At 42.4% G+C, this 26,680-nt stretch overlaps 1 protein-coding gene and 1 pseudogene across 1 annotated transcript; both read right to left on the bottom strand.

Moving 5' to 3' along the window:
• Positions 1–2,106: 2,106 nt before the first annotated feature.
• On the bottom strand, positions 2,107–2,942 carry LOC125457446 (extracellular calcium-sensing receptor-like; annotated as a pseudogene).
• A 15,382-nt stretch (positions 2,943–18,324) lies between these two features.
• LOC125457445 (extracellular calcium-sensing receptor-like) lies at positions 18,325–26,141 on the bottom strand. The gene is made up of 6 exons (XM_048541642.2): positions 26,032–26,141; positions 25,191–25,482; positions 21,877–22,710; positions 21,536–21,763; positions 19,360–19,483; positions 18,325–19,253 (listed from the first exon to the last, which is right to left on the bottom strand). The coding sequence occupies exons 2-6, from the start codon at positions 25,446–25,448 to the stop codon at positions 18,325–18,327; spliced, it is 2,373 nt and encodes a 790-aa protein (XP_048397599.2). The 5' UTR covers positions 25,449–25,482; positions 26,032–26,141.
• Positions 26,142–26,680: the final 539 nt, after the last annotated feature.

Below are 26,680 nucleotides of genomic sequence, written 5' to 3'. Positions count from 1 at the left end.
CATTCTCATCCAAATCATTAATATAGATAACAAATAGCAATGTGCCCAGCACTGACCCCTGAGGCACACCCACTAGTCACAGGCCTCCAGTACAACAGACATCCTTCCACTATTACTGTCTGTTTCCTACCATCTAACCACTTGTGTATCCAATTTGCCTGCTCTCCCTGGATTCCATGCAATCTAACCTTCCAGAACAGCCTACCATGTAGAACCTTATCAAAGGCCTCAATGAAACCCATAGTCTACGTCAACTGCCCTGCCCTCATCAAACATTCTGGTCACTTCATTAAAGAACTCTAACAAATTTGTGAGGCATGATCTCTCATACACGAAACCATGCTGACTATACATAATCAAACCCCGTCATTCTATCTGCATATATATCTTATTCATCAGAATCTTCTCAACTAACTTACCAATCACAAATGTTAAGCTAAATAAAACCAAAAAACTGTGGATGCTGTAAATCAGGAAATAAACAGAATTTGTTTGAAAAGCTCAGCAGGTCCAGCAGCATCTGCGAAAAAAAAATCAAAGTTAATATTTGGGGTCCAGTGACCTTCCTCAGAACTGATGGTAGAAGCAAAAAGTACATTTATATGCTGAAAATAGGGAGGGGGGTAGGGTAGGGAGTAAATGACTGGATAGAGCCCAAAGGCAGAGAAAAGCATTTGGATAGACGAAGGAGTTAATAATGATCTGGCTAGGAGGGTGAATAGTTGTTAACAGTGAATGTTAGTGACTAACAATAGGTAGTGTGTAATAGCAGGCTATGTGATAAGAAGGCCTGGTGGGTAGGGTGGGGGGAACCAGGACATGGGAGAGTTGGACCCTAAACCTATTGGATTCGATACTGAGTTCGGAGGGCTGCATGGTCCCTAAGTGGAAAATAAGGTGTTGTTTTTCCAGCTTGCATTGAGCTTCGCTGGAACACTACACCAAGCCAGAGGCAGAGGTATTGGCCAGGGAACAAGGTGGAACATTAAAGTGGCAGCCAATAGGGAGCTCAGTGTCTTTTTTGCGAGAAGAACATAGATGTTCTGCAAAACGGATACCCAGTCTAAGCTTTGTTTCCCCAATGTAGAGGAGAAGGTATTGTGAGCAGCAAATGCCTAACCTCCCACCAGCATCCACATCCAGAACATCATCAGACACAATTTCGGCCACCTCCAATGAGATACCACCATCAAACACACATTCCCCTCCCCTCCCTTGTCCACCTTCCACAGACACCATTCTCTCCGGGACACTTTGGCTACTTATCCTTCACCCCAGTCACACCCCCACAACCTGACAGCTCCTTCTCCTGCAACCGGTGATGGCACAGCACCTGCCCATTTCCCTCCTCTCTTCCCACTATCCAAGGGCCCAAACATACCTTCCAAGCAACACTTCACCTGCACTTCCCAGAGTCTAGTCTACTGAATTCACTGCTCACAATGTGGTCTCCTCTACACTGGGGAAACAAAGCATAGACTGGGTGACTGCTTTGCAGAACATCCACATTCTGCTCACAAAAAAGACCCTGAGCTACCTATTGTCTGCCACTTTAACACACCACCCTGTTCCCTGGCCATCATCTCTGTCGCTGGCTTGCTGCAGTGTTCCAGTGAAGCTTGATGCAAGCTGGAAGAGCAACACTTTATTTTCACTTGGGGACCCTGCAACCGTCCGGACTCAATATCAAGTTCAATCATTTTAGGACCTGAACTCTCACATGTCCCAGCACTATACTGCACACACCAAGCCTTCTGATGCTGCTTGGCCTGCTGTATTCATCTAGCTCTACACCTTGATGCTGGAGAATCTGAGATAATAAGGTGAAGAGCTGGATGAACACAGCAGGCAAAGCAGTATCAGAGGAGCAGGGAGGCTGACATTTCAGGCCTGAATGAATAAACAGACCAGAAAGGACGAATGCCTTAATTCTGCTTCAAAATTCTATGCAACTATGTTAAGGTTCTGGTAAAGGTGAGATATAAGCAAATGACATGAAACCAGATATGACTATTCAATCAATTTAATTCTGTTGTTGTTCTGATAAAATACAGAAAATGCCTACAAAGGTGTTAAATAGAGGAAAAATGAGGAGCATGTTTTATTTCAAATGACTTTGTGCATCAAATGTTTCTTTGTATTCTTTTCTGGTTTTAACAGGATAATGTAACATTTAGGAAAAAAAATGCAGACATGTAGTCCAAAGCTGGATGCCAGAATGGCAAACTCTTCAACAGCCACCGCGTATTTGCCAGGGGAACTCATACAAGCAGGAATGAATGTTATCCAAACTGCACAGAATATAAACATGCTAAAAGTAATAAATTTGGCCTCATTGAAATTGGTTGGCAATCTGCGGGCTAAAAAAGCAACCACAAAGCAAATACAGGACAAAAATCCAAAAGAACCAAGAACCAAGGGAAAGGCTGTCACAGACTCAACATCACATTCTAAGATAATAATATCTTTAAAATAATTAGCATTTTTCAACGAATAGCATGGTGATGTAATTAGCCAGGCCATGCATACTCAACGTTGTACAAATGTAAGGATGAAAATGGCCAGGTGTTATTGTACTGGCCCAAACCACTTCATCATGTTATTATAAGGAAGGGTTGCACTAAAGGCCACCATTGCAACCACGGTTTGGTCAAACCGCAAGAAACACAGAGAACAAAAGTAGTACCAAACACTACATGGCGTAGCGTGCAAGACCAGTCTGAAATTTTTCCAATGAACATTATTGAGCAGAGAAAACACAACACTAAAGCAAAAAGAAGTGGAAAGCTTAATTCTGCATTGTTGACTTTAAAAAGGGGATTGCTGATGTGAATGCATAAAATTATGATTACCGTTACTGTGAAGCGAGTTCCAGTTAATGCCAGTCTCACTAAAATAATTCCCATGATCTCCTCAGAAGGAAATTCTGTTATCTTCTGCATGTTGTGGTACCCTCTGATGAAGGGTCTAGGCCCGAAACGTCAGCTTTTGTGCTCCTGAGATGCTGCTTGGCCTGCTGTGTTCATCCAGCCTCACATTTTATTATCTTTGAATCTCCAGCATCTGCAGTTCCCATTATCTCTAACGGTTTTGAGTAGTTTTTTCTACATAGTAGCGGTGTAAAAGACTGATTTCAAGTCATAATCATGGTGCAATTCACTTGTGCAAGTCCACAAATATTCATGTTATTATTAGTCCTCCTTGCATGGACTAAAATCCTTAAAGTCTCTCAGATCTTAAAAAGTAGTCGAGAGTTTGAACGTCTCTACATGCGAATGTAACAGCGAGCATGTAAGTTAGAAACATAGGGGGAAAAATGCAAGAATAGACTAGTTGAGGGGCGGCACGGTGGCTCAGTGGTTAGCACTGCAGCCTCACAGCGCCAGCGACCCAGGTTCAATTCCAACCTCGGGTGACTGTGCGGATTTTGCACATTCTCCCCGTGTCTGCGTGGGTTTCCTCCGTCTGCTCCGTTTCCTCTCACAGTCCAAAGATGTGCAGGCTAAGTGGATTGGCCATGCTAAATTGCCCGTAGTGTTCAGGGGTGTGTGGGGTATAGGGGGATGGGTTTGGGTGGGATGCTTCAAGGGGCGGTGTGGACGTGTTGGGCCGAAGGGCCTGTTTCCACACTGTAGGGAATCTAATCTAAATCTAATCCTTCAAGCCTGCTTTGCCATTCAGTATGATCATCCTGACCATTCAAGTCAGTTCCCCGTTCCTCCTTTCTCCACCTATCCTTTCATCTCTTCGGCCTTAAGAACTTATCTAGCTGTTTCGTGGGAATATTCATTTTTTGCCTTCGACTGCTTTCTGCAGCAAAGAGTCGCATCGGGTCACCACTCTGTAGGTGGAAAAATGTTTCCTCATCTCAGTCCCAAATGACCTGCCCTTTCGCAGCCATCATTCTGGATTCTCCAGCCATTGGAGATATCTTTATGCATTTGCCCTGTCTAATCCTGTTAGAATTTTACAGGTTTCTATGAGATACCCATCATCCTTTGCGACACCAGTGACCATATTACTTGCCAATCTTGTCTTCTTCAAATGTCAGTCCTGCCATCCAAGAAGCCAATCTATTTGCAACACAATTGATGCTCGGGTAGTGGGACCTGTAATAGGTAATTAATCTTGGTTTAAAAAAAATCAGCTGGGCTGCACTTTTGCCGCAAAACTTATCGTTCATCCAAACATATATGGTGCTTGGTGGTGAGTGTGTATAGAATTGAGCTATCAACATGGAAAATAATCGTAAGAACCCATGACATAATTGAAGCAATTTTACAGCATTTTGGGCAAAATTTGTTGACAGTGAAGATTTATGAAAAAGATCAAAGGTAAGCAAACCATTAACAATTAATAATAAACTTCAAATACACACTAAGATGCTTCTATATCAAATGGACACGAGAACAAAATGGAAAAAACAAAACTTGGAAGCAATTATTGTGAATATTTCATAGCTAGAACAGCTGAAAGTTGCCTCAAAACTTCACTATACAGCTTTAGTGCGACATGTGAACAATGAATTATTTTTAAATCAGTGAAAAAAAATCTGCCTTTCTTATTCAAAAACGCATCAATTTCAAATCGGAGGCCGACTGTCAATGGTTAATGTTAACGAGTAGAAATTGACATAGGTATTCATTTTATTTTATATACCATAACAATGTCAAGTGAATGAATGAAATCGTAATGTGAAACTCCCATTCTTTGCAGTGATCTAGTCACATTTCATTTCTCATTTTCACTGTTCATCTGGGTTGATTTACTGTGAATTTAAAATGAGATGAAAGTTACATCAGTTTTGTCAAACTGCAGTTTATTAGTCAAGGTATAGAAATAATTATGATAGAGTTGTACGTAATGATACACCACAGCAAAAGTATTGTTAACAGCTTTGCTCACCACACTATAACAAGGATGCATTTGCATTAGAGCGGATGCAGATGAAACTCACAAAAATGACTCACAAAAATGGCAGGAGTCATACAGCTATGGAGGGAGATTAGATCGGATAGGGATAACATAATGCGGAGCTGGAGGAACACAATGGGGCCGGCGGCATCAGAGGAGCAGGAAAGCTGAAGTTTCGGGTCGTGATCCTTCCTAAGAGAAATGGGGCCCAACCCGAAACGTCAGCTTTCCTGCTTCTGTGATGCTCCCTGGCCTGCTGTGCTCCTCCATCTCCACATTATGTTATGTCAGACTCCAGCATCGGCAGTTCTTCCTATCTCTGAGATCAGACAGGGTTGTTTCCGACAGAGCAGAAAAGGCTGGAAAAGGAACTGGTAAAGGTGCGCAAAGTTCCGAGGGGCACCGGAAGTGTAGGTCGGCAGAAACATTCCTCGTAGAGAAGGACTCACTAACCAGGGGTCTAGCAGGAGCGTTAGAGGGAATTTGAGGATTCCATTTTTTGGTATCAGAAACTCAATGCCTAAAAGGGTGAAAGAGGCAGGAACTCTTGAGACATTTAATGACTATTTGGAAAGACTCTTGAAAGCTAAACCATGCAAAGCTACAAGCCAAGTGTTGGAAAATGGGTTTGGAATAGATTCATGTTTGATCACAGATGCGGTCACCGAGGAACTGAAAGATATCTTTCTCTGCGGTAAAATAAAAAAAAGCTCCACGGGTCAATGCGAGAGCAATTTCGCGATGCTGTGCTGTCGTAATATATGACGTTGTTAACATACCATGGGAATTTTGAAAAGGTTTAATACTGCGGTGAACTGTGTGGATCCAGAATCCGCAGCAATAGCATTCACATTCCGATAGTTATCCTCTGAAACTGCATCCCTTCGCCGATTCAAAATGTCTAAGGCTGCTTGAAGAGACAAGGACAGCATGCCACAAGAATCATAAATCTGGTAACCCAGCGTAAGGTGCTGGAGCAGTGTAGGATTCCTGTTTATTTCTTCAATTGCGAACATGATAGCCTGCCCAAAGAGAAATTCTCTGAAATCAAACCTAAAAAAATACAACGACAGCAGAAAGGGAAAGAAATGACATTGGTATTTGACGAATTAAATGATTTAGATAGATGCGGCGGTACGATTAACTGAGTCCTCAGTAGTTCGTAAAAAAAAGGTCAATGCGAAAGCGTCAAAAGCAACAGCAAACGACTTTGTGCCGGCGCACCATAAAAACACTTCCTCAACTCCTCAAACCCAGATTTGCATAATGGTCTTCATAGTTGAAGGGCGTCTTTTTATTTCACTGCAATTTGAGATATAATTCCAAGTGCTAACAAAGGCATTTGGAACACCACGTAAAATCCAGCTAATAAAGTGTGAAGCTGGATGAACACAGCAGGCCAAGCAGCATCTCAGGAGCACAAAAGCTGACGTTTCGGGCCTAGACCCTACATCAGAGAGGGGGATGGGGAGAGGGTTCTGGAATAAATCGGGAGAGAGGGGGAGGTGGACCGAAGATGGAGAGAAAAGAAGATAGGTGGAGAGGAGAGTATAGGTGGGGAGGTAGGGAGGGGATAGGTCAGTCCAGGGAAGATGGACAAGTCAAGGAGGTGGGATGAGGTTAGTAGGGAAATGGAGGTGCGGCTTGGGGTGGGAGGAAGGGATGGGTGAGAGGAAGAACAGTTTAGGGAGGCAGAGACAGGCTGGGCTGGTTTTGGGATGCAGTGGGGGGAGGAGATGAGCTGGGCTGGTTTTGGGATGTGGTGGGGGAAGGGGAGATTTTGAAGCTGGTGAAGTCCACATTGATTTTCACAAGGAAGAGGTATTAGAAATCCTACAGAGTGTGTAGTTAGATAAGTACTCTGGGCCGGATGGGATTTAACCTCAGATCCTCTGGGAAGCCAAGGAGGAGATTGCCGAGCCTTTGGCATTGATCTTTAACTCATCATTGTCTACAGGAATAGTGCCAGATGACTGGAGGATAGCAAATGTGGTTCCCCTGTTCAAGAAGGGGAGTAGAGACAACCCTGGTAATTATGACCAGTGAGCCTTACCTCAGTTGTTGGTAAAGTGTTGGAAAACGTTATAAGGGATAGGATTTATAATCAACTAGAAAAGAATAAATTGATTAGGGATAGTCAGCATGGTTTTGTGAAGGGAAGGTCGTGCCTCACAAACCTTATTGAGTTCTTTGAGAAGGTGACCAAACAGGTAGATAAGAGTAAACCGGTTGATGTGGTGTACATGGATTTCAGCAAGGCGTTTGATAAGCTTCCCCACAATAGGCTATTGTACAAAATGTGGAGGAATGGAATTGTGGGAGATATAGCAGTTTGGATCGGAAATTGGCTTGCTGAAAGAAGACAGAGGGTGGTCGTTGATGGGAAATGTTCATCCTGGAGAGCAGTTACTAGTGGTGGACCACAAGGGTCGGTGTTGGGTCCACTGCTATTTGTCATTTTTATAAATGACCTGGATGAAGGCGTAGAAGGATGGGTCAGTAAATTTGCAGACGACACTAAGGTCGGTGGAGTTGTGGATAGCGACGAAGGATGCTATAGGTTGCAGAGAGACATAGATAAGCTGCAGAGCTGGGCTGAGAGGTGGCAAATGGAGTTTAATGCGGACAAGTGTGAGGTGATGCACTTTGGTAGGAGTAACCAGAAGGCAAAATACAGGGCCAATGGTAAGATTCTTAGTAGTGTAGATGAGCAGAGAGATCTTGGTGTCCATGTACACAGATCCTTGAAAGTTGCCACCCAGGTTAACAGGGCTGTTAAGAAGGCATACAGTGTTTTAGCTTTTATTAATAGAGGGATCGAGTTCCGGAACCAAGAGGTTATGGTGAAGCTGTACAAAACTCTGGTGCAGCCGCACTTGGAGTATTGTGTACAGTTCTGTTCACCGTATTATAAGAAGAATGTGGAAGCTTTGGAAAGGGTGAAGAGGAGATTTACTAGAATGTTGCCTGGTATGGTGGGAAGGTCTTACGAGAAAAGGCTGAGGGACTTGAGGCTGTTTTCATTAGTGAGAAGAAGGTTGAGAGGTGACTTAATTCAAACATATAAAATAATCAGAGGGTTAGATAGGGTGGATAGGGAGAGCCTTTTTCCTAGATGGATGACGGCGAGCATGAGAGAGCATAGCTTTAAATTGAGGGGTGAATGATATAGGACAGATGTCAGAGGTAGTTTCTTTACTCAGAGAGTAGTAAGGGTATGGAATGCTTTGCCTGAAACGGTAGTAGATTCGCCAACTTTGGGCACATTTAAGGCATCATTGGATAAGCATATGGACGTACATGGACAACATGTACGTCCATATCCCTTCCCTTCTACCTAGAATACACCTCCTCCCACCGACTCTCCTGCAAAAATTCCATCCCCTATTCCCAATTCCTCCGCCTCCGCCGCATCTGCTCCCACGACAAGACATTCCACTCCCGCACATCCCAGATGTCCAAGTTCTTCAAGGACCGCAACTTTCCCCCCACAGTGATCGAGAACGCCCTCGACCGCGTCTCCCGTATTTCCCGCAACACGTCCCTCACACCCCGCCCCTGCCACAACCGCCCCAAGAGGATCCGCCTCGTTCTCACACACCACCCCACCAACCTCCGGATACAACGCATCATCCTCCGACACTTCCGCCATCTACAATCCGACCCCACCACGCAAGACATTTTTCCATCCCCACCCCTGTCTGCTTTCCGGAGAGACCACTCTCTCCGTGACTCCCTTGTTTGCTCCACACTGCCCTCCAACCCCACCACACCCGGCACCATCCCCTGCAACCGCAGGAAATGCTACACTTGCCCCCACACCTCCCCCCTCACCCCTATCCCAGGCCCCAAGACGACATTCCACATTAAGAAGAGGTTCACCTGCACATCTGCCAATGTGGTATACTGCATCCACTGTACCCGGTGTGGCTTCCTCTACATTGGGGAAACCAAGCGGAGGCTTGGAGACCGCTTTGCAGAACACCTCCGCTCGGTTCGCAACCAACTACTGCACCTCCCAGTCGCAAACCATTTCCACTCCCCCTCCCATTCTTTAGATGACATGTCCGTCATGAGCCTCCTGCAGTGCCACGATGATGCCACCCGAACGCTGCAGGAACAGCAACTCATATTCCGCCTGGGAACCCTGCAGCCAAATGGTATCAATGTGGACTTCACCAGTTTCAAAATCTCCCCTTCCCCTACTGCATCCCTAAACCAGCCCAGTTCGTCCCCTCCCCCCACTGCACCACACAACCAGCCCAGCTCTTCCCCTCCACCCACTGCATCCCAAAACCAGTCCAACCTGTCTCTGCCTCCCTAACCTGTTCTTCCTCTCACCCATCCCTTCCTCCCACCCCAAGCCGCACCCCCATCTACCTACTAACCTCATCCATCTCCTTGACCTGTCCGTCTTCCCTGGACTGACCTATCCCCTCCCTAACTCCCCACCTATACTCTCTCCACCTATCTTTATTTCTCTCCATCTTCGGTCCGCCTCCCCCTCTCTCCCTATTTATTCCAGAACCCTCACCCCATCCCCCTCTCTGATGAAGGGTCTAGGCCCGAAACGTCAGCTTTTGTGCTCCTGTGATGCTGCTTGGCCTGCTGTGTTCATCCAGCCTCGCATTTGGATTCTCCAGCATCTGCAGTTCCCATTATCTCTGGACATACATGGAATAGTGTAAGTTAGATGGGCTTGAGATCGGTATGACAGGTCGGCACAACATTGAGGGCCAAAGGGCCTGTACTGTGCTGTTATGTTCTATGTTCTATGTTCTATGATACCATTGGGCTGCAGGGTTCCCAAGTGGAATATGAGTTGCTGCTCCTGCAACCTCCGGGTGGCAGCATTGTGGCACTGCAGGAGGCCTATGAGGACATGTCATCTAAAGAATGGGAGGGGGAGTTGAAATGGTTCGCGACTGGGAGGTGCAGTTGTTTATTGTGAACTGAGCGGAGGTGTTCTGCAAAGTGGTCCTCAAGCCTTCGCTTGGTTTTCCCAATGTAGAGGAAGCCTCACTGGGTACAATGGATACAGTATACCACATTGGCAGATGTGCAGGTGAACCTCTGCTTATTATGGAAAGTCATCTTGGGGCCTGGGATGGGGGTGAGAGAGGAGTTGTGGGGGCAAGTGTAGCACTTCCTGCCAGCTAACGTTTTACACAATACCGCTTCGGGTTCGGTAGCAAATGACAGTTGGAGTGCAGGCTGAAAACTCCTCCTAAAATAATTATTCCAGCCTTGAATAAACTGAGTATGTTCAATTTCTCCCACTATTTCCAGGCTGGCTGATGGTCCAGCCATACAGGTGTTAACAGAGTGAACAGACCCCAAAGCCAAAAAAATCTTTTATTAGCAAGAGTCACTGCGATTGGAGCTTCCTATTTTCCGAATTCTTTCAATAGGAATTGATTCCAATTGTTGGAAAGGTTGGGCAACCTCCCCAAAACCCACAACGGAACTATCACACGGGCAAGTCAATAGACAATAGATAATAGTTGCTGGAGTAGGCCATTCGGCCCTTCAAGCCAGCATCACCATTCATTATGATCATGGCTGATCATCCACAATCAGCATCCTGTTCCTGCCTTATCCCCATAACCCTTGATTCCACTATCTTCAAGACCTCTATCTATCTCTTTCTTGAAAGTATCCAGAGAGTTGGCCTCCACTGCCTTCTGGGGCAGAGCATTCCATATATCCACAACTCTCTGGGTGAAGAAGTTTTTCCTCAACTCTGTTCTAAATGGCCTACCCCTTATTTTTAAACTGTGTCCTCCGGTTCTGGACTCACCCATCAGCGGAAATATGCTTCCTGCCTCCACAGTGTCCAATCCCTTATTAATCTTATATGCCTCAATCAGATCCCCTCTCATCCTTCTAAACTCAAGTGTATGCAAGCCCAGCCGCTCCAATCTTTCAACACATGATAGTCCTGCCATTCTGGTAATTGACCTCGTGAACCTACGCTGCACTCTCTCAATAGCAAGAATATCCTTCCTCAAATTTGAAGACCAAAACTGCACACAATACTCCAGGTCCTGTCTCACCAGGGCCCCGTACAGCTACAGAAGGACTTCTTTGCTCCTATACTCAATTCCTCTTGTTATGAAGGCCAGCATGCTATTAGCTTTCTTCACTGCCTGCTGTACCTGCATGCTTGCTTTCATTGACTGATGTACAAGAACACCTAGATCTCGTTGTATTTCCACTTTACCTAACTTGACTCCATTGAAATCGTAATCTGCCTTCCTGTTCTTGCCACCAAAGTGGATAACCGCACATTTATTCACATTAAACTGCATCTGCCATGCATCCGTCCACTCACCTAGCCTGTCCAAGTCACCCTATATTCTCATAACATCCTCCTCATATTTCACATTGCCACCCAACTTTGTGCCATCAGCAAATTTGCTAATATTACTTTTAATGTCATGACATATCCTGAGCTCTCGAGAAACATGGAGATCACTACGATTTATTCAGAGCGAATTCTTGATGTACTTAAAGGGGAAAAAAAATCATGGTCATGAAGTGAGATCTCATGCTGGACTATGGACCCACGGCCGTCTCAGGCACTATAGACTAAATTCTCGCCCTCTGCACCATTCTTTTATCAATGCAGAAAAGAACAGAGGGAACTTTATGACCCTTTTCCTGCGATTTAGCAGTTAACAGATTCAATATTTTCGTAGACATTTTGTAACAGTCACTGCAGGCCAAAAACAAAACCACTTCATTGGCCCTAAAGTGCTCTCGTACCTGCTAAGACTGTTATAAAATGAAACACTTTTTCATTGAAGGGTCGCTGAGAAGGATTACTTTGAGGAATTCACGGATATGTGTTTCACGTATGATTTGCAGCAGAAATATCAGCGCAAGTTAAAACAGAAAGTGCGAGTGAAACTCAATAGGCCTGCAATCATTTTTGAAGAGAAAAAAAAAATGTTCCGACTCCAGTGGCATCTTCAGAACTGAACTGACCATCTTAAAGAAGTCGCTGGAGTCGAAATGTTAACGCTGCTTTTTCTCCTCAGATACTACCAGACTTGCTGAGGCTTTCCAGCAAATCATCTTTTTTGTTTGTTTCAGATCTCCAGCATCTGCAGCTCTTTGTGATGCTATACATCAGTTCAAATTGATGTGTTTCAGCAACAATTATTATGAAATTCAATGGTCTGGCTTACCAATGACAATTGTACTGAGCTTCAAGCAACGGCACAGCAGTCAGGCTACATAACCATAAAAGAATCAACTTAACGTCTTCGTGGTTTTTATATTCACGAATTGCCAAAAAAAACTACTCTATCACCACGAGACCATCAAACCATGCCATGAACTGTTCCGAAATCAGTAATGTTTATATTTTTGCCTGAGCGAAAATTTCCTGCGACTTATAAGATAACGAAGCCGTGGCTTTGAAGGAACAATGAGACTACTGTACAAAAATGTTAACACAATATCTAACATTTGCACATCTTGCTTTTAATAAACAGAGTTAACATTTGGTAAATTTTCATATATACAGTGATCAAAATGCTGATACACTCTCTCTGAAGGCATTATGGGACCACAGACTGGTCTGCAGGATCATACATGGTCTGCAGCAGACAGAAAAACAGCTAAACACCAGATTCTAAACAACAAATAGGGATGAGATATAAATACTGGCCAGACAGCAACGTTCATGTCCAATGAGTGAACAAAGAATCAAATCATATCACGCATCAAATGGATATTTCAAGCAAGATAGATCCCATAGATTTCTCAGTAACTGCCCACATACATAAATGACATGGTAGGTCATAGATTCTAATGCAGATCTACAAGGGATTATAATTCTTCAGTTCTGGTGATCCAACCAAAAAACCCTATGTTATGAGTATCTGCAACATGGACTGCCTCAATGACTGCACTGTTCTGGTGGTCCAGACTGCTCCCCTGGATTCACATACTTCTATTTGCAGAGACTGTATTCTACTACGTATTCAGAAGGATAATTCCCATTCTTTAATGACAGCAAGTTTCACTGATTCAGATCTACTCTTGAGATTAACTCCCATCTCCTACCGCACTTAGTTTCATCACTCACACACTGTTGCTGATAAACTTTCAAGCTCATTTTCTCAGCTGCACTGAAGTATCATTGCCCAGAGGCATGATCCAACTGCCTAACATCACAGCTTCCCTCATCAAGCAGCCAGTGGTTATCCCAAATTTGGAACTCCCCAAGACTTCTGAGTTTTGACTCCAACCCTTAGTTGACTACTAATTACGATAAGTTCTTCTTATGTTCCTTGTAGATGGTGACACACTGTCTCAGTGCCTAGCATCGCTGCCCTGCAGCAACAGAAACCACGATTTGATTCTACCCTCAGAAGACTGTCTGTGTGAAGTTTTTATATTCTCCCCATGTCTGCATGGGTTTCCTCCATGTGCTCCAATTTCCATCCCACAGTACAAAATTTGCATGCTAGTTGGATTGGCCATACTGAACTGTCAAGCAGTGGCCAGGGATGTGCAAACTAGGTGGATTAGCCATGGAAAATGTAGGGTTACATAGACTGGATAAGGAGTGTGGATCTGGGTCTGTGTGGGATGCTGTTTGGAGGGCTCAATGGGCCAAAATGCTTGCTTTGGCACTTGAGGGATTCTGTGAACAGCACCATCTTCCGACTGTTATTGACATCTCACTGTGTCTCCAATGTATGTTTTGTAGCAACATACTTGGCAGTGCAGCTAATTGCCTCTCATTTAAAAAATGAGTATTATTCTTACTTTTTCCCATATTTACTGGCAATCCACTCAAGTCTTTTTATGCTTTAAATGGCTGTGCAGTAATCAATGAACAAGCGCAAAATGACATTACAAACTCTTCCACTTTTACTAAGCAAAATTGAATTTTTCCACAAAGCAACTGTGGATCTGAGCATGTTCTAAATATTACATTTCAAAGGGAAAGTTGACTTGCACCATGCAAAATAATACTTGAGAAGTCGATGGTGAATCATTCTCCTAAGGTGCTTTGCTCCTGCTGGTGTAGACACAGACAGCCTGCAATATCAGACAAACCTCTAAATTTATGAACTATCAACAGTAAAGGAGGAATAATATATTTCCAAAATACTGAATGGTACATCAGGAAATTATATGCCTTGCTGGGGGATTGGTTTGAATGTAGAATGCTGTTGTTAATATGGTCATAGTGGCAAATGCATTTGTAGCCTCCAAAGGAAATTAGATAAGCACCTCAAAATTAATTTGCGTATGTTGGACAGAATGGGTGAATATATAGGAAAGTTGTTTTTGCTCCTGTCGTGGGTTGGCTCAGATTCAGCTGGTTGAATGGTCTTCTTTTGAAAAGTAACTGTTCTCTGTTAAGATGGTTTGAAGTTGAGAGGGGAGCTTTCAGATAGTGGTATTCACAAGCACCTGCTATGGTTATTCTGCTAGATGGTTGTAGTTCTGGATTTGGAAAGAGGCATCTTTGCATGCTTCTCTAGAGCATCTTATAGATGGTGCCCAATGCTGGCACTGAAATTGAAGTGTACGTTTAACGTTTCTCACATTTTGATGACCAAGCTGGTTTGGTCCTTGTTGAGGTGCTGTGGGAGTTGCACTGCCGTCAGCAGCCTGAATTGTATCCCTTGGCTGATGAAACAGAGAGTGAGTTCTTCCACTCAGAAATTCCAGCATCCACAAGCACAATATTTCTCTGGCTTCTCCCAGGCCAATGATATCATGTAGGATGTTGAAACTGGATAATTTAGCAACAGTAACATAAATTAAAGGCAAGAGGTGATGATTGAGTCCTGTTTTGTGGAAGAATGTCAGTATTTGGTACTTGTGTGACTTCCAAGTTAAGTTAATTGCCACTTAACATTCCTAAAGCTGAAAAATATCCACAACTTATCTGCATATGGGCATGAACTGGTCCATTGCCTGAGTAGTTGAAAATGGTACTGTCCACAGGGCTATCACTCCATGTCTGATTTTCTGATGAACAAGTGATAATATGTTTTTCCTTCAATAACTTTGTGTTGAGCATAGCTATTGTGAAGTTTTCCATGGTTTCAATTTTATTTGGGTTGCTTAACAGTGCACTCTATTAAATGCTGCTTCCCTCAAGGGGTGGTAATCCTAACTCATTTCTAGATTCCAAATATTTTGGGGGTCTTTGGAATAAAGTAACAATGAGTGCTTGTTTCAAGTCCAGACAGAAGACAAAGATACATTAAATTTGCTGGATCCAAAAATGGTAAGAAGTATGTGAAAAGGAGAAGTTAGCTGTGATAAATTGTTAAGTCGCAACTGGTTGTATATCAATTTCACAAGTACATCGTCACACAGGTCACCTCTGCTCAACAAAATAAAAATGTCCTTCATAAAGCTCACTGTCAACTTTCACATGAAAATCAATCTTGATTTGACGGATGGCCAATCTGAAAGCAACTATCGTGGTATGGTTTTCCCATGATCTGCATCTAGGCACTGAATTGGATGTGGAAGGTACAACACCCATCTGCAGACTCTTCAGCAGAGTCTCCATTTCAGGAAGTCCTATACCACTCATTGATGGCTATCTTCCCTTCAACTCTGCTGAAAGCATATTATCTTCCCCTCAACTAGGCCGTGTTGATCTTCCTCCATCACTCAGTAAGTTAATGGGTTATCTGATTGAAGCCTCTACAACACTTCTCTGTTCTCACAGCGTTAACTCAATTGTGGACTGAAAAGCAATCAAACTTGCCCTTGAATATATTTGATGACTCATCTTCTAGGGCTGTTTGGAAAGAATTCTCTTGGAAAGAGAATTCCAAAGATCATGGCCCTCTGAGAAAAGGAATTCTTCCTAATCTTTGCCTAAAGTGGGAAACATTTTTTTAAAATCAAGTTTTATTTTTCTGTTTATCGTACTGAAGGGATGGAGGTTAAACAACTCCACAACCGACACTATTCAACATTTTTGTCTATTCACTGAACTGACTTATTTCCCTTCGTAGATATTCTTCCCATTCATTTTACACCTCAAAAATGTTTTCCTGTCTTCCCATCATCGACAAATAAGCCTGCAACGCACTCTATCCCTTCAAACAAACTATTTATATATTATAAATAGCCATAAGAGCATCACTGCTATATCAAGTTCCAATTTTCTAACCTGGAAATGACATACCTATCACATTTTTATACTTGTTTTAATAAATGGCTACTCCCAAAATGAGTTCATATCTTGTGCAGGAACCTTTTATACGTTATCTTATGTAATGTTTATGGAAATCTACATTTAACACATCAAATATTTCCCAATTTTTTTACTACACTCGTTCCATTCTTCAAGGCATCTAATAAATTCATCAAAGTTGGAAAGGCTTGATACCAGACAACCCGGAAAACGGATTGAAATTCAAATATAGAAATAACGTTTAGTCGCTGCAATTTTTCTGTCTGCCAGTTCCAGCCATGGCCGTCAGGCTTTTTTTCTGCTGCCGAGAAACCTGACCTCCAAAGTGAGGCAGTGACTGCTACTTGGAAGAGATAAATTTATTTCTCTGCTGCTGGATCACAAAATGTGTGAGCATCCCCTGTAACAACATCAGAATTCCACAAGCCAGCTCTCATGGTAACATCCCTCCATCTCAGGATTTGCAATTTGCCAAGGACCGTTCAACTATTTTCCTGGACCACTCACCTTCCTCAATATCATGATATAACACAACTCTACAGGTATCTCCCCATCTCCCTCACACTCAGAATTCAGTTCAAATCACACTAAGGATGTTAGATAAATACGAGTTCCATATTAAGCACCTCCATTCGTCATTAAAGATGTTAATGCTCATCAAATTCTAAATTAATCATCTTGTGTTTCGTAACGGTTTCTGTAATTTTGCACTGAATAAATACCAACATTTCTGACATATTTACTTAGAAAGAAAAGGATTCATATCAATGGACATATTGTAGATAAAGTGCACCCATAATGGATAAATGTGTTGAAATCACCAATTTGTGAGCTCAACTCTCCCATGTCCCAGTCCATTACCCCACACACTGGGCCTTGGTACTACATAGCCTACTATTACACACCCCCTGCTGCTAGTCACTAACAGTCCCCATTAACAAATATTCACCCTCCCAGCCTGATCGTTAGCAACACCTTCGAATGTCCAACCATCTTTCTCGCTCTTTGGTCTCTATCCTATCCTTTACACCCTACCCCACCAAACTCTCTATTTTCTGCATCTAAACTTAAGTTTTCCCAGCCACCATCAGTTCTGAAGAAGGGTCACCGGATCGGAAATGTTAACTCTTTTCTTGCCTTTACAGATGCTGCCAGGCCTGCTGAGCTTTTTCAGCAACTTTGTTTTTGTTCTTGATTTACAGCATCCGCAGTTCTTTCGGTTTTAATTTGTAAGCGTTGTTGATTTCAAACAAGGTGCAAAACTATGCATGCAATACGTGATAGTCTGCATGAAGAACAGGCTTTCCAGGACTGGCTTGGAAAAGTAAGTCTTTGAATGCACAACTTATAACGTACCAGTGAATTACAGCACTTCGGGGAGAAAATACGCAGCAGGAGAACAGTAGAAGCAAATTAGCGAGTTGCTATGGGGAATGAATAGAAATCTAATTCTGAAACAGGCTAAATATTCAGTACCCCCAAAATGGTGCTCTCAAAGTTTACAAATATTTCCCTCTTCCCACCACCTTCACCATACTCTTCCCCCAGCGACCACCCACATCAGCTTAGCACAGTGGCAGCATTTTTATTAATATGTTTTGAGAAAACGTTGTGAGCAATCCATTTTGTAAGCATGAACAGAAAGTTTCAGAACTGATTATTTTTATTGATAAAGCAAGTTTCAAATCAAAATTCTGCGCAATGAAAAAGTTCTAGGCACGACGAGGAAACTAAAAGTGACTTTGTAGCATCTTTAAATACATACAGGTCATGCACGATTTCTCATTCTGGTTAAATAAAACTCCGACAGACGTATAACATCGCAAAAATTAAGAACCAAAATTCAAATTGCACTTCCCGCTGGTCATTGTAGCTTCGTTCGATCGTGTAAAATGGGTGATAGTAAAACATTCAGCTTTGCGGCTGTCCGCAAGGAATAGTCATTCGCTACCTTTACGATAAAAAAAAACAATTATCTCCGAAAATAAGATAACAAAGTGTGAAGCTGGATGAACACAGGAGGGCAAGCGGCATCTCAGGAGCACAAAAGCTGACGTTTCTGGCCTAGAACCTTCATCAGAGACCGAAACGTCAGCTTTTGTGCTCCTGAGATGCTGCTGGGCCTGCTGTGTTTATCCAGCTCCACACTTTGTTATCTTGCTTTCTCCAGCATCTGCAGTTCCCATTATCTCCTATCTCTGAAAATAGCCGGGTTTCATTTATGAACATTTCCAAAGCATTTTTTTGGAAGCCTCTGAGCCCATCATGTTCCTCTTTGTATTCTTTTCTTTATTCAGAAGAAAAATATAACATTTTGGAGCAAAAATGCAAATAAGCAGACCAAAACTGGAGGCCAAAATAGCAAATACTTCAACAGCCACAGCATATTTCCCTGGCGAACTTATGTAAGCTGGAATGAAAGTTATCCAAACGGCACAAAAGATAAGCATACTAAACGTTATGTGCTTAGCTTCATTGAAGTTATCTGGAAGTTGTCGAGCTAAAAAGGCTACCACGAAACACACGGAGGAAAGAAATCCAATATAACCAAGAACACAATAGAAGGCGAACGAAGATCCTACATTGCATTCAAACACGATTATCTCATTAGAGTGGCTAGTGTTCCTCAAAGGATGAGGTGGAATTACAATTAACCAGGCAGTACATATTGCACATTGTACCAGGGTAAGGATGTAAACCACCAGCCGTTGTTGTCTTGGTCCAAACCACTTCATCATATTATTGTTAGGAAACGTTGCTTTGAATGCCATCACCACCACTATTGTTTTACTCAATACACATGAGATGCAAAGCACAAAACCAATACCAAACGCCACGTGGCTGAGCATACATGACCAAACTGAAGGTTCACCAATGAATGTGATTGAACACAGGAAGCAAAGAATGAGGGCAAAGAGAAGAAGGAAGCTTAACTCAGAGTTATTAGCTTTAACAATTGGAGTGTGTCTATGAATGTAGAATATTGCGAATACAGAGACAGTGGTGCAGGCTCCAAACAACGCCAGTGTCACCAAAACGATTCCCATCACCTCGGAAAAGGAAAGAAACTCGATTTCCTTTGGGATGCACTGATCCTGTCTTTCATTAGATTTGAATTCCAATGGGCACTTTATGCAATGAATGGAATCTAAAAAGCAACAGAACACTTTGTCATTCTACGAGGAATCTTAACGCCTGAGCCACGCAAACATCAAGTTTAAGCAGAAATGGTATTTGCAACGGCGGTTTCTTACCAGTTGTGTTGCTAATTTCTCCTTGTGCACATGGAATGCAATCAAAGCAGCAAATGGGGTGTCCTTTTCTTTCTGCTTTCCTTGTTCCTTCATGGCAACTTTCAGAGCAAACAGCTTTAGGAACCTCATTATTAAAATGAATACAAAAGCGGAGAAATATTAGCTGTTCCGTTTGGCAAACGTACAACATTATGTCTGGTGTACAGTACAAAATCTATTTCTGTCAGCTTTGATCAGACTGTCCTTTTTGAAACATTATTTCGGTTTATGACCTCGTAATGTCCAAGTTTATAGCTGATGCAAAGTGTTTGGAATAGTTTTGATGTTACCGAACCAGTATATTTTTGCAATAACATTCATGTCGCGTCGTTGGAGTAGCTTCATTAATTATTGAAAAAAAGGGAAGCAACGAAATAATATTGGATATAATTTGCACTCCTACTGTTTAATGGCAAAAATGAAAATCAGATTCAGAAATAAAAAATGTCTTTTTTTCTGAATTTATTAACATGACGGGTTCATTGCTGGTCAACCCAACAATTTTTGCTTCCCTAGTTGTCTTTGACCTGCCTGCCTGAACTGCTGAGATTCATTTGCTATAGATAGGACCGTATTATTATAAGTCAGGTACTGTCACACATTTTGAAGTCGAAGTGGTGCGTGGCTGCTGGGGGCGTGGGGGGGGGGTGGGGCGGTGGTTGCATGTGATGATGTTCCCATGGATTTGATGCCAGTGTTCTTCCAGATGGAAACGAGCATATGTCTGGAGGAGTGATAATGGGAACTGCAGATGCTGGAGAATCCAATTTAATAAAATATGAGGCTGGGTGAACACAGCAGGCCCAGCAGCATCTCAGGAGCACAGAAGCTGACGTTTCGGGCCTAGACCCTTCATCAGAGAGGGGAATGGGGTGAGGGTTCTGGAATAAATAGGGAGAGAGGGGGAGGCGGACCGAAGATGGAGAGAAAAGAAGCTTCAGGGCATGGTCGAGCAGTTTCAAGGCTGAAGAGATTACAAGAGAGTTGCAGTGGGAGAGTGATTCCCTGAAGTTGGTCCGGAGGGAGGAGGGTAACTTCTTCAGGTTAGGCATCCCTGGAAGAGGCTTCGCAGTGAGGTTAAAATTGTATCAGTGACAATGGGAACTGCAGATGCTGGAGAATCCAAGATAGTAAAATGTGAGCCTGCTGTGTTCATCCAGCCTCACATTTTATTGTATGTCTGGAGGATGCTGCCCAAGGTGCATTGCTGAATGGCTGCAGTATAACTTTTAAGTGCTGCTACTGAACATCTGTGGTCGAGGAAGCGAATGTTTGTGGATGCAGTACCAATCAGATGAGCTACGTTTTCCTAGATGGTGAAAAGTATCTTCAGAGCTATTGGAACTACACCCATTCAGGCAAGTGTGAGGATTCTATCATAGGTGATGGTTATGCTTTGGACAGTGCTGATGTGAGTTACCTATTGCACGTTTCCTAACATCTGATCTGCTGCTCTTGCCACATAACTTGTATGATTCGTCCAGTTAAGTTTCTTGTAAAAGGTATTTCCTGGGAAGTTGCTTTGGGATTCAGTGATGCTGATGCTATTGAAAATCATGGGGAAATAAGGAGATGATCAGATCATCCCTTCCTGAACGTAGTAATTGCTTAGTACTTGTATAGCACAAGTGTGTTTGCGATCAAGGTGGATATGAACCATAATGTCCCTTGACATCAAACTAATGGATCCACCGTTTCCTGAATTTACACTTTAAAACCTCTGCAAACACTTTTCAGTATGTTTAGATTTGGTCCTTTCTTCATGCATTCATCTGTTCATTTAAGATGACGTTACATATGTAACTTGCTCTTGAGCTGCACTCAGACTTTTTGTAGTTATTAATTCCATCTGTATGTGCAAATACATTTTGCTGTTAAAATGCTTAGAAATAAACTATCCCTCAGGTTTTATATTCTTGGTTAATCAAGCTAAGCGACTTTCAATTGGTGAGCAGAACTTTTCCATTTCAAAATGTTTAATAAGTGGCAATTTTACTCCACATCAGGAGATGGGCAACATCACAGACGGAGCTATTTGATACAACAACCACGAGTTCGCTTTTCCGTTTCAGAGAAAGGAAATAAAAACTAAAAGCCGGGCAGCTTTTAAAAAGAGATAGGTCTCCACAAATCTTACCGACTTCTGACCTCCATGCCAAACAATTGCCCCTTCTGTTATCGAAAATTCTACTCCAGATCGAGCTGACCCATCATAGTGCCCAACATTTACAACATTAATGTCACCGAGGGCATTCGGTTGCCAGTTTACAATATCATATGTTGCGACAGGATCTCCATTTTCGTCAAAATAAATCTTTTCGCCAATCTTGGTTGTGAAATTCATTGTTCTCATGTAATATAGTAACTTAAAAAAAAGTCAGAATACGTTTATATTAATTGCAAATATTCAAACATGACTTCGACCACTTTAGATATTGCTGTAAATACAGCAGTCAATCTGTGTTAAATGTTCCTCACCTGCCATGGTTGAAAATTTGAAACATTTGCACAGCTCCCATTGGGGAAAGGGCCTTCACCAGTTTTACATGACGCCATATTGTGAAGTGCATGAGCTATAGCATAAGTTGCTTTGTACACGTTGTAAGTGACTCTGTATTGGAACTCATCTGTAAATTCATTTTGGACATTCTGCAAATTTTCGCTTCCAGTGCATTCCTTAAGATCTGAATCAGTTTTTTGAGGGTCTGTTTTGTTTCTACCACTTAGAGTGCAGCGGAAACAACTTTCCCAAAACATTTTTACCAAGAGGTTGCCTGGATACACAGATGGATGAACTTTCAAGAGGAATTCCCTCAGCCCTGGTAAACCGACTTTGGGAATTGCAACCCCAATTGCACCAGATGCAATCTTTTTACTTTCCTTCGGAGGAAGAAGCAACGTGGAAACCCATGATTCGGTTCCAATCCATTGTATGCCGCTGACGTTTTGTCTAAACATTTCTTTTAGTAGAGTGCGCATGTTTGATTCTCCCACAAAGGCGACTACAACATTTGTAGAAGAGGTTTTTATGGTGTCAATGGTTTTCAGTAACTTCTCTCGAGCGTGTGTTATATGAAATGATTCGGAAAAGGCTATACAAACTCCCAATTGTTGGACTGCCTCTTCAAATGCTTGCATTCCAAAATTCCCATAGTCATCATCGCTCTTAACTGTCCCAATCCAGGTCCATCCGAAATGTTTCACGAGCTGTGCTAATGCTTTAGCCTGATAGTAATCACTCGGTATCGTTCGAAAAAATGACGGATATTCCTTTCTATTGCTCAGGCACGCACACGTTGCAAAGTAACTAACCTGTCACAAAAAGAACAAAAAAATTGTTTCAATTATGATCAGTGGTTGTTCATGATATCAAGTCAAAACTATTCGTGGAGAAGTGCAAAGATTCCAGCTCGTGTCGTATTTACAGGAGTGGCCCTTCTCAAACGCATAATATACTGCTAAATGAATAAATTCTGAACGTCCCATTCAAATATTTGCTCCAAGTTCATCCCAAGCATTGTACTTCTTGATCCAGATTGGCTTAACTTGCAGCACACACACTGTGCAACCGTCGCAATTTGACACGGACTTCTCCGAACAGTCTCTTGCTCCCTCACACTGGCGAGTTACCTGAGGAGAATTCTAACTGTGTACAATAATGCAAAGAGGATCTACTGTTGATCTCATCATTTGTGCCTTCATATTTAGGTCAATGGAGGCAAAAGAAAAGCAATGCGTAGGATATGTGCCTAATTCTACATGACCTGTTGTACACCATTGCCGAAGTTCAAAATTACTCCCCAACCAACACCTTATACATTTTGTTAAATTTTCAATTATTTTAAAATCAAGGTTGCCAGGTAGAACCTTAAAGAATTTCATCCAGCTTCTCTCAGGAAAGTTAAGATCACTGTCACTCAGGCATGAATTACGCATATCCCAGTAAGCAGATATCGAAACATTTAGTTTACTTTAAAATTATTTCAACTTCTAAAGTAAAGTTTGCTTTGTGTAGTTGAGCATTCTGTTTATCGTTAGGCACGCTGCTGGGTAGTTTTGTACACATTACATTTATATGCTATGTTGCTTCCGTTTCAAATGTTACAAATCCCTAATTTCAAAATTTCAAGAAACAGTGGTTCTGGGGTTTCACTTTACCCCTTGACCTTTTTAGTAGAGTTGATAACACAAGAGTATTTAAAAGTGTGCAAGTTATTTGTTCTCAGTTTTGCCTCTCGTAGAATTTTTTTTTTCCTGCCTGACCGGACGAAAAGTTGTCTTGTGTAGTCTAGCATGACATTGGCTCATTTTTGAAGCTACAGCTTCTGTCTTCACAGATGTGCTTGACATCTCCAATATTTTAACCGCTATCAGTTCTTTTTTTGTTTTAAATTGCGCCTCAAAATCGACAGCACGTGGTTAAATAAATTTAAAAAATCCCTTTCCACTGGGTTCATTACGGCAAAGAGCTGTTTCAAAAGCAAAGGGTTAAGGCCTCAGTTTAAACACGAGACAGACACATGACGTAACAGACAAAATTTTGAAAAGCTAGCGATATGACACTTAAGTAAGGTCCGTCATGGCTGGATTTAACACTCGTAAATTTAGTTAACATTGTTCATGACAAGAATACATCAACAGTTTGACAACAGGCGTACAAAAGGAAAATGCTGCAGAGATCTTGAACTAACAGAAGTTGCTGGTAAAGGCCAGCAGGTCTGGCAGTATCTGTGAAGTAAAAAGAAATAATTCAGAGTTAATGTTTCGGGTCCCGTGACCCTCCCTCGGAACTTAGAGCTCTTGTGGTGCAGTGGTAGCATCCTGACCTGTGGACCAGATGACATCTTATCTTGACCAGAGTGTGATAGCACCAATAGGCTGGTTGATTAAAATTGCGTAAAACTCTGATAAAGTAATTAGTTTAATTATTTCGGATGTCTTCGTACGAACGAAGGGTGAAGGTGCAGTGTGCGTGTGCCATCTGCCTGTCACCATGGCAACCAATGGCGATTAAATTCAAGAAGACACTTTCGGAATACAAAGAAAGCCCCAACAACGGTGACCCATCAAGTTATGATCGCACTAAAGCAAAAGTTCCCATCTTGTTCTCGGATATCTGTCCGGCATGTGATTCCACGTAATATTCTGAATAAAGGCCACTGGACCCAAAACGTTAACTCTGATTTCTGTTCACATGCCCCACCCTCCCTGCTGAGACTTTACGGCAGTTTCTGCCTTTGTTCCACGTTATGCGATTCACTCAAAAAATGAAAGATCTGTGGATGCTGTAAATCAGAATCTGAGTGATTCACTCTCAACCTGCTTCTCAGATGATCTAGGAAGCATTCAGCTCAAGGGTAACTGATGACTGGAAATGAATATGCTTTGCCAGAACATCACGCATCTCAGAAAACAATAAAAAATGAACTAAGACTGCCAAATTTTGCAATAACTTTAGAACGTTTTCGTGCCCATACTTTACTTCTGTTTATCATCAGATTACTGAAATGAGACTTTCGAAGAAGTACCTCAGAGAAAGAGGAATAAAACACCTCGTTATAAAGCTATAGCTATACAGAACCAAGGAGTAATCAGCAGTAATTATACTGGACCATCTTACAATCCTGAGTGAACATTCCGAAGGGGAGTTTCATCTCTCTCTAGATCAACAACAGACATTACAAAAAAATAACGTAGATGCTGGTTTAACTGACGCATATGACACCGTATCGCATACTTTTGATCCAAATTTACTCATATTGTCTCACCGAGTTATTCAACGCCTATCTTACCATTGGGATACTGAAGGTACCCATAGAAGGTGCTATTGCTAAAGACCTCGTGGATCCGGAATCAGCGACAATCGCAGAAACAGTGGAGGAGCTTTTGCAGTTATCAGAGGGCGGGTTTGCTTCCGGTTTGTTCAGAAACGCCATTGCTGCTTTTAGCGATAACTGGGTCAATTTACAAGAATCGTAAATGCGGTATCCCAGAGTGACACCGGGTAGCAGAGCCGTATCGTTATTTATTTCCTCAATTGCAAAAATCATCGCCAGTGCCCAACGGAATGGACGGAACTGAAAACTGCAGAGAAGACAAGGGGACAAGATTTAAATGAGAACATAGGAAACAACTATGGCAGTTATATCCAAGGGGACCATATCATTAGCTATAATTCAGTCTCTGAACGGGGAATTGATGGATGTATGCTCCAACGCAGACCCTGAGTGCAAAATCTTAACTGACATTAAACAAAGACTTGGCAATGCGCTTAGTTTCAAATACGACGTGTAGGGGATTCCCGACCTTCCTTCCACGATCCAAAATAAGTATTTCGAAGAACACGAGAACTTTCACAATGCCTTCACCAAGAATTGTCACTCACGCTAGAAGAGGTTTCTAAGTTTTGATTACAAGACTGATTGTGGGAGCTTGGGCTACATGCTTTGCCGTATTAAGAATCGTGAAAAAATGACTAAATAGCAAAAGTACATGACTGATTGTCAAGCACTTTGGGACAGACCACAAAAATAAGTTTAACGATTAAAAAAAAACAAAATTCTTAAATTCTTAAATCAATTCCAAATGTGAAGCAGCATGAGGGCAGATAACTGTCTCAATGCACCCACTGACCTGACGCATTTTGCCGCCTCTGGGTGACTGCTGAACGAGAGTTGCCGATGCTCAACTTGATAAGTGTGCACATCAAAAATTCCACCCAAAATAATATCTCCATTCTTCGACAGGCCCAGTAAATCAAACCTACCCCGAAGTTTGCAAGCCTGCTCATTACTGGGCCATGCCTGGTCAACAGCAAAATTCAAAACGAATAGGAACCAATAATGCATCTTTGGCTGAGTAAGGATTTGTCTTTGAACTACAGTCGAGTGATTTTTCTATATAAGACCTAGCCATTCCCTTTAGAGTCGCCTTTATGTTGCTAAATCAATTTCAATCCCTGTTGAACGTCAACAAATTACTAGGCGACCCCCTTAAGAAAACACATCATCACTTTCGGCATCATGAGAATCATGAAGGAAATAATTGCAAACGTATTCACCTGTGTACCCTTAATCCAATTGAGGCGGCACAATACTCCGCGCTGCTGCCTCACACCGTCGAGGTCCTCGGCTTCGATTTCAGCTTTGGGCCACTACTTGTGCGGAGTTTGTACATTTGCCCAAGATTGCATGGAATCCCTCCCGCAATCCCGAAATGTGCAGGTCTATGGATCCTTTGAAGTAGCCTTCCAGCAGAACAATTGAAACTAGATTCCGCCCCC

The sequence above is a fragment of the Stegostoma tigrinum genome, chromosome 14 (assembly GCF_030684315.1).
Source record: "Stegostoma tigrinum isolate sSteTig4 chromosome 14, sSteTig4.hap1, whole genome shotgun sequence".
Lineage (NCBI taxonomy): Eukaryota > Metazoa > Chordata > Chondrichthyes > Orectolobiformes > Stegostomatidae > Stegostoma > Stegostoma tigrinum.
The sequence above is the reverse complement of the archived record's forward strand: the minus strand, read 5'-3'. Positions and strand labels throughout refer to the sequence as shown.